Source organism: Atractosteus spatula, chromosome 3 (genome assembly GCF_055471065.1).
Source record: "Atractosteus spatula isolate fAtrSpa1 chromosome 3, fAtrSpa1.hap1, whole genome shotgun sequence".
NCBI classification, from domain to species: domain Eukaryota; kingdom Metazoa; phylum Chordata; class Actinopteri; order Semionotiformes; family Lepisosteidae; genus Atractosteus; species Atractosteus spatula.
Genome location: NC_142708.1, coordinates 33,318,755 through 33,333,458, shown reverse-complemented (window position 1 = coordinate 33,333,458; position 14,704 = coordinate 33,318,755). Strand labels below are relative to the sequence as shown.

The window sequence follows — 14,704 nt, the reverse complement described above, 5'->3', positions numbered from 1 at the left end:
GTATACTGATACACTATTTTCTTTATGAAGTGCATACCCTACCGAGAGGAAAACTTAACCAAAGCTATCACAACAATTAATTCCTACAAAATTATTTTTAAAATATTTGCATCGGTAAAAGGAATCCAAAATGGAAAGAGTCTTCAGACGAATTCGATTTTGTTAAGTTTTAGTTTAAAATGTAGGAGACTACTATGCCTTTAAAGTCTTTTTGACGGCTTCCGTATACTGTAAAGGGTAAAGGTCGTGGTACACAAATTATATAAAATGTTTTCTTGTTGAATCGCGAAAGATACATTTTTGTGGTCTCAGTTGGAATGAATCGCTTGCACCTCTCACACTAGAAATGCACTGCGAGCGTTGCAGTGAACAAGGCTGAAAGAAGTGAAAGTGAGATTACTGTAGAGCTTAGAGTCATCGTCGAACGAGGAAATCAAGGCATGAAAAGGTAATTACTGCACAGGAGAATAGTTCCTTTACATTTTGATTGTTACCCCGTATTATATTTTTTTAAAGTCAAAGAAAACACTTAAAATCATTACAGGATATACCGACGATACAAGTTTTGCAGGTGCTATTTTAGTAAATTCAAACTCGCACCGTACAGTTAAAAGACTTCCGGATTGTCTGTTGAAATACTGACGTTCCAGCATGAAGTACTTGTCATGTTTTATATGATATATTTATTATATTAGATATAGAATTACATTTTTGTTAGATCACCTGTCATGTAATAAAGCACATTTGTATATGAAACGTTTACTTCTATATACAGCATGTGTACCAACACGATGGTGTTCGGTAGTTTCGTTCTGTGATAGTATTGTAAAAATGCTTGTAGGTTTATTGACTATTATATACGCAAAATAGTATTTAGGACTTAGCAACATCTTTTTTTCTGCACAGTTGCCTTTAACAGCCCGAGCACTTGTGTGTGGGGTTAAGAATTGTCTATAATATTCCAGCTGAACCCTTAGTTTCTAAGTAACTCACTTTTTTAAGTAAGTTTAAATAGGTGAGCAACTGTAAGTAGGGGAACTCATTTAGTACCTTCCAAGAGTAGGTTTAGGGACCTGGTAATTCAAAAGTCCACATGTCCTTATTCAGACCTACAGTATTTACAAGTCAAGTTCATAGTCAAAGCTCAAAGTGCTTTGGCCTCTATTCCAGGCTGTTGTAGTATAATCAGAAGGAAAGAATGTTACATATGATTTATAATGCATCTAGCCTGGGAAATTCAAAATGATGTGAATTTCCTAGGTACTATAAATTAAACACAGTTGCTAAATGTAAATTATTTATTTCACATACTGTATTGATAGATACTTCTTTGTATTTTTTTTTCAGAAACAACATTGGATATGTACATACTTTTAAATTAAAGTTTCCATTTTATGTACCATAGAATTTTCTAAAAAAAATGACATTTTAATTTTGGAGGAAAGTTTTTGAACACTAACAGCAATGGAAATGATGATATTGAAACTAGCAGTGTGGTTTCAGCTGATGTTGGTTTGTAAAGGTAGTTCGAATGAAACTATGGCTACCAATGGTCAGCTGTTTCCCTGGAACAAAATGAGACTCCCTAGGAGCATAGTGCCAAACCACTATGACCTTCTGATTCATCCCAATCTGACCACTTTGAACTTTACTGGATCTGCGACAATTGAAGTTGATGTCAAACATAGCACCAGTTTTGTCATTCTGCACAGTAAAGATCTTGGAATAACAAAAACAACCATCATACCTGAGGAGGACTGGGGGTCTGGTGGTCTGGGCCAGACTGTGAGAATACTGGAATATCCACCACATGAGCAGATTGCTTTGCTGGTCCCCGAGCCTCTGAATGAGCAAAGGAAATATCGACTGTACATTGAATTCCAAGCCAATCTTGCAGACGGATATGATGGCCTCTATAAAAGTACCTACCAGACCAAAGATGGTGAAAAAAGGTAATTTGTTTGTCTACTGTATCAGGGCTGGCCTACCCTGGTCCAGAGGAGCCACAGTCCAGCAGATTTAACAGACTACCCTTAAAATAGTCAAATTTCACAATTGAAATTGCTTGTTATATTTGATATGCTAACTTTAAGGTAGGGTTGAGGTTTAAATAAATGAAGAACTGTAAAGCTTGAGAGCTACTTACATCTGCTTAAGTGTTCAAAACAAAAATGTTTCAAGCCCTTAGATGATCGTAAGTGACCCATAAAAAAACTGCAGGAGTGGGGATCTCTAGGACCAAGGCTGGTCTTCCCTGCTCTATACACATTTAATGAGAAAACATCTAAAAAAATATATATATAAAGTAAGCATCATTATATATATATATTGACTGCATTTTGGATAAAGAGTAGCATAAATTCTTGAGGAGAAGGTCTTCAGAACAGTTATGGGTTACTATTTTATCTTGGATTTGAAGATATTTACTTTGCTTTCCTTTTAAAGAATAATGTTATTGTTTAAATGTGATTAAATTGCTAAAAAGAGTGTAGTAAAAGTGCAGAAAAAGAGCAACTCTAAAAATAAAATCAAGCATATTTAAATCCAAAATGCTAAACATGTTTTAGCTAAGACAAGACAAGAAATTCGGATCGACATACCCGCCATTTCAAAATTGATAGGAAACATTATGTTTGATATGCAAAAATTACATTTAATACAGGAGTTTTCAGGTTATGAATACCACTCCTTGATAAGAAATAAGTGTTAAGTAATGAATTCGAAGATTCATAATCAGCATTAAAAAGCTCATAAAAATAATAAAATGAATGCTGTGCTTGATTCGTGATAAATATTCTAGAGGATTCTAATATTTTTTTCAGTCACACTAAACAAATTTACATTGGTGCTTGAAATGGTAGCCTGAATAATACAGTATAGGCTGGATTGCTTGGCAAGCCTCTTATTAACATGCTGTGATAATTTCCTTGTTTTGTTCATTCCCAGGATACTGGCGGCCACAGATTTCGAGCCTACTGCAGCACGAATGGCTTTTCCCTGCTTTGATGAACCCTTTTTCAAAGCCACATTCTCCATCAAAATAAGAAGAGAAAAGCAACACATCACCCTGTCTAACATGCCCAAGGTAAGAGCTGTTGGCTTGAAGGAGTAGTTTTCATAACTTGAAATCTCCTGGCTTTACCTTTTATTTGCTGTTTTCTATGTGTTTCATTGGATTTACATTTCAAGCAAAAAAGTAAGTTTTTGAAGAATTTGAGGAGAAGGCAATAAGATGAACACAATATTTTATTTCTAATGCAGTGAGTTACACTACTGCCACACTATACCACATCCTCACTTCTAAGCAGCCATGAATTTCAACATAAGAAGATGGGCCTCAAATAGAATAAATGTAGTCCAGCAGCAGTACTATTAATGCCTTTTAGAACCTGCGTGAAGTTGGGCCTGGTCATCTTTGGACTGGAAGGCTTCTAATGAACCCAAGGCTGCTGTAATAAGAGGTGTAGGTTACCCAGTTAGTGTGGTCCCTCTGGTCCACAATTTCTAAACTAGTACCACTGGCAACTAAAGACATTGCAACTATAGGAAGTGTCAGCTTTTGGATGAGACTTTAAAACCCCTTTACTGACCGCTTTCTCCCTCTTTGTGAAAGAAGGATGTTAAGTAATTTCTCACTTATCCACCTGATCTGTGTAGTGAGGATACTGGTGCATAGTGACTGAAACATTGACAGAGAATGGGATTAGCTAAAAAGTGTCAGCTATTCAGCATTCTTCAGGCCTGAGGATGAAAGAGGAAAGTAGCAGGGATATATCCATCCATCCATTTTCTAACCACTTCATCCATTTCAGTGTTGCGAGGGAGCCAGGACCTAGCCTGGCAAGTAACGGGTGCAAGGCAGCATACACCCCGGAGGGGACACCAGTCTATTGAAGGGATCACACACACAGACACGTACAGTACACACACACACAACAGGGCTAATTTTCCCAGAAGCCAATTAACCTAGTAGTATGCCTTAGGCTGTGGGGAGAAAACACCCAGAAAAAACCCATGCAAACACAGGGAGAACTTACAAACTCCATGCAAAGTGTAACCCAGAGCCCTTTGAGACAGCAATACTAACCACTGTGCCACTGTGCTGCCCCCATAAATTAAACTATTTTTAAAAATTAAATAGAAAAATTAAATGAATTGACTGTTTTTTTCAGCACTCACTATTGTTGTTGTTGTTGTTGTTGGTGGTGGTGGTGGTGTCCTCAGGTGCGGACTGTGGAGCTTGCAGGTGGTTTGCTCGAAGACCACTTTGACAAGAGTGTCAGAATGAGCACTTATCTGGTAGCCTATGTAGTTTGTGACTTCATGTCAGTCAGTGCCACCACATCATCAGGGATAAAGGTATGTACAGTATATCCATATTATTGAAAGCAATACAATTATTGTAGCTTGTAGTTACAGCAATAATAATATTCCTCTCTGCTCTCTTCTGTTTTACAATTTTTATTGCATTTAGTACAGTTTGTCCTTTCCATGGTTTCCCAGAGTCCTGCCTAAATATTTGTCCTTTCTTCTGTTTAAATGGACAGTAAAGTGGAAAGCATTCTGATTTTAGTTTTGAATATTAACAGGTTTCAGTATATGCTGTTCCTGAGAAGTGGAATCAAACCCACTATGCCCTTGAAGCAGCAGTAAAATTGCTGGAGTTCTATGAACATTATTTTAACATCAGTTATCCTTTGCCTAAGCAAGGTAAGGACATAAAATGAAAATGAAAGAGACGCTATGAATGATCTCAATTAAATACTGTACATAGGAGATTGGAGCAAGTAAAGGTTTATTCCATGCTGAAAACAGAAGAAATGAAACACAGTTTCTTCCCACTTGAAGAAGGCTCCACAGCCAAAACGTTGTGTTTCTTTTCTTCTTTTTTCAGCGTGGAATAAACCTTTACTTTTGAACTTTTGAACTACAGTATACATAGGAGAGTTTTGAATTACTTATATTCCATGGCTTGAAGAAGAGGTGATATTTGGTAACAACATGCTTCTTGGACTGTTGTTATGAAATAACATGTTTCAGTTAAAAAGTGTTTTATATTTAGAAAATCATGAATAAAGTAAGAAAATAGCTTTTCATTGCATAAAACATCCTGCCATATTTCAGGATTGGCGGTGTAATGTATGAATGTAGAGGTTCTTTAGACTTGGTGATACTTAATTTATTATATTTTTACTATTTTAATAAGTCTGGGTCTTCTACCAGATTGACCAATCAGAAAACAGCATTCTCTCCTGCTGTTGTCTAACAAGACCATGATATTAACTTTCGGTATTTTGAAAACATCATGGAAGTGTTACTAAAATTTGTTTCAAGTTAAAGAAAACTCTATTAACTTGTGTCAGGGCACTCTTTACATTACACCTCTAGCTGCAGAAATTGATTTTCTTGTATAAAACTAATACAGTATTGAGAATACCTTTCTGTAATAGCCAACACAAAATGAACAGTATTTTTTGGTATGAGAAGTTTATTTTTTGTTTTTAAACTTGATGATATATGAGTGTGTTTTTGTCTTTCCCAGACCTTATTGCTATACCAGATTTCCAGTCAGGGGCTATGGAAAACTGGGGCCTAATAACGTACAGAGAGACTGCGCTCCTCTATGATCCACAGACATCATCTGCTTTAGATAAATTGTGGATAACGAAAGTCATAGGTCATGAATTGGCACATCAGGTACTGTACGAAATCATTACTTAATGACTTTAATGCGGTTTAGTACCTTAACTGCAGGTTCTTCATAAGCAATCACTTTATTACCGAGTTAGAACAGAGCTCCTCCTGGCTTTACCAGAAAAGACGCTTTTCCCTTCTAAGTAGAGGTCATACTGTAAGTAATGGGATTTGTAGTTAGTATCAGATCTTTCTCCTACTACATTCTATTCCATTCTTATTTTCTGGTATAAAAAGGTGTTTTTTTTTTATAAATCAAGCCAACAAACCTGTAGAGTTACAGTAGTACTATACCTGGTATTCAGACCCGGGGCCATATTCACAAAGCTGACCTAAGGGTAAGATTAGTCATAAACTCTAAATGTGCACTTAATTCACTTATTGAACAAACTCTAATGGGAGTTACATAATAAACTAGGGTTGAACTTTAAGACAGCCCTAGAGGAGTATGAACATGGATTTTCTACAGTTGAGGTATAAATGTTAGTTTATACTGTATATTTTAAATATGTCAATGATAATTGGTAAGAGTTTTTTTTAGTAAAAGCAAAATTAGAGTAGGAATATTTTATAATAAATCCCATGGCAATTTGTAAATAAATAGTGCTAAATAGTGATCAAGTGTTGGTTACAATTGATGAATCATTTTTGTTCTCACAGATGACTTTATGAAGGTAAAGGCCCAAAATATATGATTAACATTAAAGTACCCTTATGTTGTTTTTATATATTAAAAGCAATAGTTTACACAGAAAGCACATGGATGTCACCCACCCAAAAGCACTTGGGTGTTACAGTTATTCTGATTCTGAAATAATTTGCTATTATCTCCTGGTGTTTATTGTTCAGTGGTTTGGTAATCTGGTGACAATGGAATGGTGGAATGACATCTGGCTGAATGAAGGATTTGCCAGATACATGGAGAGAGTTTCTGTGAACAACACCTACCCAGAAATTCAGATTGTAAGTACCTGCATAGGTTGTTCCCCTGAATACTTACAGTAACTATTCCTGTTCAGCTGGAGTGTGCACCATAGACACCACAATCTAACAGGTCTGCAGTATCGAGAAAACAGTTCCTTCACAAATGTGTCAATCATTTTAAATTAGTTTGGATTTTATTCTAGTATTATAATTTGTGTATTTTTACGTATATTTTTGCATATCATTAAACTAGTAGTGCATCACTGTTTTTTTTTGTTCATGGCAGGTGCCTTTTAAAACCTTTTAGCAACTTTTAGAAATTAAAAAATAATGAAATTCTAACCTGTTTTCCAGGAGGACTACTTTCTGAATGTGTGTTTTGGAGCCATGTCAAGAGATTCTCTAAATTCTTCTCATCCAATCTCCAACCCAGCAGAAACGCCTGTGCAGATTATGGAAATGTTCGACACCGTCTCCTACGATAAGGTCGGCTTTCTTACACATCCGTATCCAATCTGCTTTTCATGACAGTTGGTCTGGTACTTTGGACGCACTGTTCCAAAGACCTTCTTGTCTGTTTGTACATACTGTAATAAGCAAGTAACCAATTGACTGCAGGAGGTTTCATGCACATCATGGGAATACCATCTTGGTTGTCAAGATGAGTCAAACTGTTGGGACATTTTCAACTTTAAGAAAAAAGTAATACATTTAAGCAGCAGATGAAAAACCCATAAATGTTTTTTTTTTTCCTTAGGGTGCATGTATTCTGAATATGTTGAAAGATTTCCTAACGGAAGAAGTCTTCCATAGTGGGATTATCCGCTACTTACACAGGTATAGCTACAGGAATGCAAAGAGTGATGACTTTTGGAACACCATGGCGAATGTAAGACCCCATGAATCATATGTTGTGTGCTTCCTTCATGCTAATATTCGTTTTTTTTTCAGCATTTTAACATCAGGTATCCCACATTTCAAGACTAACAAAGAGGATGTAAATATAGTTAAAATAGTTAACTTTTTAAAGAGTCAGTTAGTTAACATTTTTAACCGCTTTATCCAATACAGTATCACAGGGGAGCCAGAGCCTATCCTGGTGAGCAATGGCCACACGGCAGGATACATCCTGTTTGGGACAGCAGTCCATCATCAGTCCAGTTAGAAAGATTGTTTATCTTTGGAGTTCTGTATTTGATGGTTTCTGTCTTTTGGGGATTAAGAGATAATTTACTTATTGTGTATATTTCCTGGTTGTTTGCTCTCCACAGACGTGCGCTGAAAGGGATTTTTCTTCAGGGGGATTCTGTTACACCTCCTCAGAAGCAGAAAGGAAGGCTGTAAGTAACTTGAAGGCACTGTGAGTCAGTTTGGACTCTTTAGACAGTGAGATAGAGAAAACAACTCTACAAATAGAGAATTGGGTTTTTTAACATCAGGTAAAAGATAACTACTGGAGACAATATAGTTACTAATTTAATACTTTTTATGCCAAAAGGCATATATAGTCTACAAATATCACAGTCTGGAGCTAATATAAAGAAGACCTGAATGATTTTGGAAAATTGAGAATCTCCAAGTAATGTACTTTAAAATAAATGTACTGTGTTATAATTTTCTGAAAGACATGTCCAGTAGATACAGGACATATACAAATGCCGATTGGTGTGATTGAAGTTTTGAGTTTATTAGCAAGAGCTTTGTGTTGTGCGCCTTGAATTTACTAAATAAAAAATAATTAATTTTTTGGATTTGCACAACAATTAATTTGGAAGTTTGGAACATCACTGTGGCACATCTTCATTTTAAATGACAGTAAAAATATCAATAACACATTGACAGTTGTGCTCAAAGAAGTTAAATTACAAATACTTGTTGCCTTTAAAATATATTTTAAAGTCTCTTGACTTTGTTGTTACAGGTACATGCTGTATGTTTAACCCTGTTTCCTGAAATTTCAGCACCGGTATGCATGCCAGCACCTGGATCTGAAAGAAATGATGAACACTTGGACCTTGCAAATGGGAATCCCATTGATTACTGTAGAAAAAAGGGGACGGCAAGTCAGAGTTCATCAGGAGCGATTCCTCAAAGGAGTGCTGCAGGAAGACCCTGAATATGTGGCACTACAGTCAGGGTATACTTTGTTTAAATGGGACCAATGTGTTGTCTATTTTTATAGTCTTACATGTAATTTTATTTTTTTAACCAACTTACCTCTTACATTTGCTCACAAAAAGCCTTCCTCAGGAGCAAAGGTCTGCAAATGTACTTCACCGTATGTTAAAAAATTAAACTTAGGAGGAATGCATTCTCAACCCTGAAACACTTAATAGTTAATAAACACTTAACAATTTTCAAATAAGTAATGCAATTTCAACTTCATCTTATGGGGAAACATAAGTTCTTGCCCCTTCTGTGTCTTAATAAATGTTGCTAAATAGAATAGTTCATTGTACTGTACCTTTTCATTGCCATGACTCTGCTTTAAAGGAAAAAACATCATGATCTCTATTTCCCACAGATACTTGTGGCATGTTCCTCTAACCTACTCTACAAATAGCTCCAGCAGTGTTCGGCGGCATTTGTTGAAAACAAAATCAGGTACCGTACTGTAGTCTTAATCTAGAAATGTATGTTTTTAGGAGAAGAGAGGGAAATTTTGCTATGATACTGCATCATTAAAATAAGGGCACAAAAGGCACTGGCAGACATGTAATTTTAATGCAGGTCCTGGAGAACCTTGGTTTGGTTAGTCTAATAGACTTCAAATCAACTGTTTTTTAAGGATTAAGAACAATTGTAAGTTAATGATCAGATAAGCAAGCATTTCTATCCCTCCCATTTCTATCTAAACTATAGACATACTGTACTTCAATATACTGTACTGTATCTGTACTATCCCATAGGATAGTTGATCCTCTAGTTTAGTTCTAATAATTGTTTCCATGTCCCCGCTAGCCCTGATTAGCCCTGATATCCCAGCCAGTACTTTTTGATACAATCCTAACCGATACTGCTTTATCAAGTTTTGTGAAGTTGACGGCAGCATTGCATATTAAGCAGATGTTTCTTAAAGCATTGCCTTTTTTAACTCTTTTGTAACATAGACACTATTCAGCTAGAAGGAGAGGTGAACTGGATAAAGTTCAATGTGGACATGAATGGATATTATATTGTGCATTATGGAGAAGAGGGATGGGACTCGCTGATTGAATTACTAAATCAGAACCACACAGCAATAAGCAATAAGGACAGAACAAACCTTATCCATAATGCAATTCAGCTCGTCAGGTAAATATGTTCATGGAGAAAGCTACAGCCCTGTACATTTGTTAAATATATTTGCTACAGTGTACTTTATAATGATAGTTATAATAATCACTGCAGTGCAGGTATGCAATTATAAAACTTGGAGCTCAGTGGGGAAAAAGAGTGTTATACCAAGGTTCTGGTATGGATCCAGGTTTGGGCATCTGTATAGAATAAGTATATTCCCTCATTTAGCATGTGATTCATTAATTAAGAGGTTATGATTATGTGTCTTTGTGTCTTTCCCTACCCATTGTTAAATGTAGGAATACAGTATGTAAAAAGTGCACCACTTACGATAATTATTTTTGTACCAAGCTTGTGATATGTGTAAAGAGAGATTTTATCATGTTCCTGTTACCAAGTTCATTGTAATTTGAGCTTTTTTTTGTAAGAATGTCATTCTGCTTTCAGCACAGGGAGACTTTCACTGGACAGAGCCCTTAACTTGACACGTTACCTGAAGAAGGAGGTTGACAGTATCCCATTAATTCAGGGTGTACTGTACCTGAATGTCTTGCACTACATGATGGAAAGGAGAAACATTTCAGATACTGCGAAAAGTTTGAAGGTTGTCTTTATGTGTTGTTTAGCACTGTTTTTTTCTTTGTTACCTTTTATTAGAAACTATTGTCATAAAGTCCTCTATAAACTTTCATAGAGTTTGTCATACAACAGCAATTATAAGAAAAACTGTATTTATATTTTTATAAGAACAATTCATATGGACAGTGGGAAGACCAGTTTAAAAACTCTCTTGGTCCTTAAGATCAACTTTTATCCTGAATTCATTTCCAGTTCATTTCTTTTGCAGCATTATATCTTAGAATACTTCAAAGAAGTGATTGACAAGCAGATGTGGAATGACGAAGGCTCAGTGTCAGAGAAGAGGCTTCGCACTGAACTCTTAGAACTTGCCTGTGAACTTGGTTATCCTCCCTGTGTCCAAAAGGCAACCCAGCTATTCAAAGAGTGGGCAAAATCTAATGGCACCAAGAGGTCAGTAACTATCTCCTTCATGTACTTGTTAATCACAAAAAAAATCCTAAATTATGTTATCTGTGCTGATAGATTCTGACTATGAAAAGTTTAATTTAAAGCACTGTGCACATGTATTACATCTCTCTTGCTTTTATAGTTTTAGTTGTTGTGCACAATTACTTACGGTAGTAAATCTTTTGTTTTCAAAACGTTTGTTTTCAGTTTGTCAAAGCTGAATACTGTAATGGCCTGTCTGAACATGACTAAAATTGATAAAGACAGCTGTGTGAAATATGCCCATAGTAGCTGGACCCTTTCTTTTTCAAATAAAAAATATCAGTAGTATGAATTGTTGTTTGCCATTTTGTTTAAATGCTGTTTTAATTGTGCTAAAATTTTGACTAATACTCTTCCAATATTCTCACAGCTTGCCAACGGATGTGCTGAGGCCAGTGTATGCTGTTGGATCCCAAAATACAGAAGACTGGAACTTTCTTCTGGAAACATACAAGCATTCTCTGTCCTCTACTGACAAAAATAAGATTTTATATGCACTGACACGTAGCAAAGATACTGAAAAACTGAACAAGTAAGTGACATAGGCTCAATATTTTTTTAATTAACATTTTTTTAAAATTCTGTTAACAAAGTTGTGTTTAGTTTTACATACTGTACATGCATCTTTAAACCAAAAATCACTCTTTTGTAATCAAACCATTACTTTCCTTCATGTAGAATAGGTTTTCAGGAATACAATTAATGAAAAGCTGTAAAGAAAAACTTTGATCATTTTGGGAGTAACCCCAATGAACCCAATAACGAACAACAGTACACCCACTTTTATGTTGGGTTTTCAGGACAAACGTTTGCACTCTCAAAAATTAATTGGAGACAATTTGAAAACTCTAGTCCTGGAGAGCCACATGGCTTTCTGTTGTATGTCTTAACTAGGTGATCAATAGCTAATTAAAACAGCTATTGCTTTAATGGGGACTTTTCAGGATTAGGGTTTTGAATTGCTGCTCCTGGTGTTTGTCTGCCCTCTAGTGGGTTACTGAGTGAGTTTTTCATCTGCTTGATTTTTTTACCTTACATAAAAGCAAATCAATGTTTTGTTTAAAGAACTGGAGCTGCAGTTGATTTACATTAGTGCTAAAGGTCTGCAAAGGCTGAAGTACACTGAAGTCCTTAATACAAGGAAATGCAGAGTGCAAGATGTTGTTATCTTCATGTATATACAGTACTATAGACAAAATAGTCATGCTTTATATGACCAGCCCAGTCCTCTTCCACAATTACACCAGGCAGGGAGAAAGCCCTTGTCATTGGCAGTCTCAGTGCCTGCTCCCTAGTCCCTGAGTATTATGGACGACAACAGAAAAAGACGAGTAAATGTATGGAAAACTATTAAGAACTTCTCCAATTCCATGTAAAAGAAACGTGGAAATGTTATTCTAATAAGTATCCACCGATAGTTTATATGCTTTTGCTAAATATTTTCTAAGACTTATAACTCAGTGCAGTTAACTGTGTGTATGTTTTCTGTTCTGCTGTAGACTAATTCAGCTCAGCATTGAAGGAGAGGTGATAAAAACACAGAATCTTCCTGCTGTCATTTCCACCATTAGCAGGAATCCAGCTGGTCAGGCTCTGACCTGGGCTTTTGTCAGACAAAACTGGGGAAAACTGCTTGAAAAGTAGGTGATTCAGTGCTGCATAAAGTAGACTTTGACTAGGAATATGTACTTGCATGTGTGAATGAGATATACAGTCTTTCACAAAACAAGAAACGCTATAAATAAACATCTTCCCAGAGCACAAGACTTGCATTTTCCTGTAAGATGATCTCTGAATATCTGTCACAACAGAGCAGCATTTACTTACAGGGCTTATTTGTGACAAATTATCTGCATGTGATGCCTGAAAGTTTAACAGCAAAACCTTTCATGCTGGTTTTAAACTCCACATCGTGTTGAAATGTTTCTCAAATTACTGGGTGTGACTGCTTTTACACTGTGGGTTTTACTTTCAAATAGTATTTTAAGGATAGAAGTAAATATTCAATCTATAGCATCATTTTACATACAGCTGCCATTAGTATATATCAGATATTTTGGTGTTTAATAGGAAATATAATTGTTTTTTTCAAAAGGAATTCTACAGGCTCATACTGTATGTGCACTATCCTTGACTTCATAGCAGTAATTATACACAGCCATAGATTTCAATTGGTGATATCCTAGGTACTATTTCTGTCCCCTTTGCCCTTTTGAATAAAGGTTTCAACATTATTCAGAAAAAAAATGTTTTCTTACGGCACCAAAAACTTCAAGTAAACTTGTGAAAATGAACTGAGAAACCACATTTCAAGATATGCTAAATGTCTTTGACATTTGTTTCATCTTCTAAAATTAGGAATAGCCTTTGATTCCTGTACTAACCAAAATTTAAAAAAAAGTTTTTTCTGATTTTTATCATCACGGTAAGTTCACAGTTTGTTTCACTTCAGTTCATTTTTTGTTTGATATAACACTTTTTCAAATTGGTAATAGATATGGCCATATCATCCATCCATGTTCTTTCCTGGCAAACCACAGGCAAAAGGCAGGATACACCCTGTGTGAAACGCCAGTCCATCACAGGGTACACAGACAGAAACAGACATGGATGTACTCACACCAGGGCCACTGCACCAGCTTGCCACCCATGACCATATCAGTGCAGTTCAGGTACCCATTAGGCACAGAGGAAAGATTAAAAAATCCCAAAGGAGGAAACTAAATGTCTGAAGAACCAAGGCCTGTTGGGCCAGTCTGATGGGCCAGTGTACAGTCTGGGTCCTCTAGTGGAGCAGATAATTTTCCTGTTTATGTTTAAGGGTTATGAAGACTCTGTAGTGAACTGCAGCACCAGTCCAAATTTAATTTGTGTGTGTTGTATTTTTTCCCCCAGGTTTCATTTGGGATCATCAGCTATTAGAGGCATCCTAGTTGGAACCACCTCTCATTTTTCTTCCAATCAAGAGCTGGAAGAGGTTAGCATTTGCTTATTTTTTTGTTTCACATTTTACTTGGATATGTGTTTTACACAGGTGTCACTTCATTTTAGGACTAATGTAGCGGAACCTAATTATGCTTTTTCCTTAGTCTGGATTCGGGATGCTCTCATGTGACAGCCCTTTACAGAGCTTTTGTGTTTTGCAACCCAGAGAGTAAACAATTATGGTCATCATTTAGTCTGGAAAATAAGGTTTTACACTGTTTGGATGAGATGTACAGTATATGTGGAATGAAAACCAGAAGGCTATCATTAGGATGAGCAATATCAGTTAGACAGAATACTAGAATGAATAAGTTAAGATTTCCAGATTCTAATGTATGTTTTTGTTTTTGTTTTCAGGTCAAAACTTTCTTTGCTTCATTAAAAGAACAAGGGTATGAATTAAAGGTTACTGAAGTTATTTTAGAATTGATACAAAAGAACATTAGGTGGCTAGAGAGGAATCTACATGTACTAAACAAGTGGCTAAAGGACAATATTCCTTGAGAGAAGCTCCACAGTATCCAATTACAATTTAAATATTGCTGATATTTGAAAATGCAAATCCTTTTTATTTTTTGTATGAAAACATGTACAGTCACAGACAATTGTACTTTTACACCCTTAATTTGAAACAGTGTTATTCAGTCATTTGTTTAGTTTAATATTTTAATAAAAAATACAAATGAATTAACAAACAATATCTTTTGTTTTGATCTCTAATTTATCCTAGAGAGTGATATTAAAATTCCAG

At 35.8% G+C, this 14,704-nt stretch overlaps 1 protein-coding gene across 1 annotated transcript; it reads left to right on the top strand.

The window, feature by feature from the left end:
• The first annotated feature begins 234 nt into the window (after positions 1–234).
• LOC148837728 (endoplasmic reticulum aminopeptidase 2-like) lies at positions 235–14,651 on the top strand. Its single transcript, XM_088912090.1, has 19 exons — positions 235–448; positions 1,348–1,952; positions 2,947–3,085; positions 4,225–4,359; positions 4,590–4,710; positions 5,543–5,697; positions 6,544–6,657; positions 6,973–7,104; positions 7,376–7,507; positions 7,890–7,958; positions 8,580–8,755; positions 9,143–9,222; positions 9,729–9,912; positions 10,345–10,501; positions 10,745–10,929; positions 11,339–11,500; positions 12,468–12,608; positions 13,864–13,945; positions 14,311–14,651. Exons 2-19 carry the CDS (start codon positions 1,465–1,467, stop codon positions 14,455–14,457), a joined length of 2,799 nt encoding a protein of 932 aa, XP_088768216.1. The 5' UTR covers positions 235–448; positions 1,348–1,464; the 3' UTR covers positions 14,458–14,651.
• Positions 14,652–14,704: the final 53 nt, after the last annotated feature.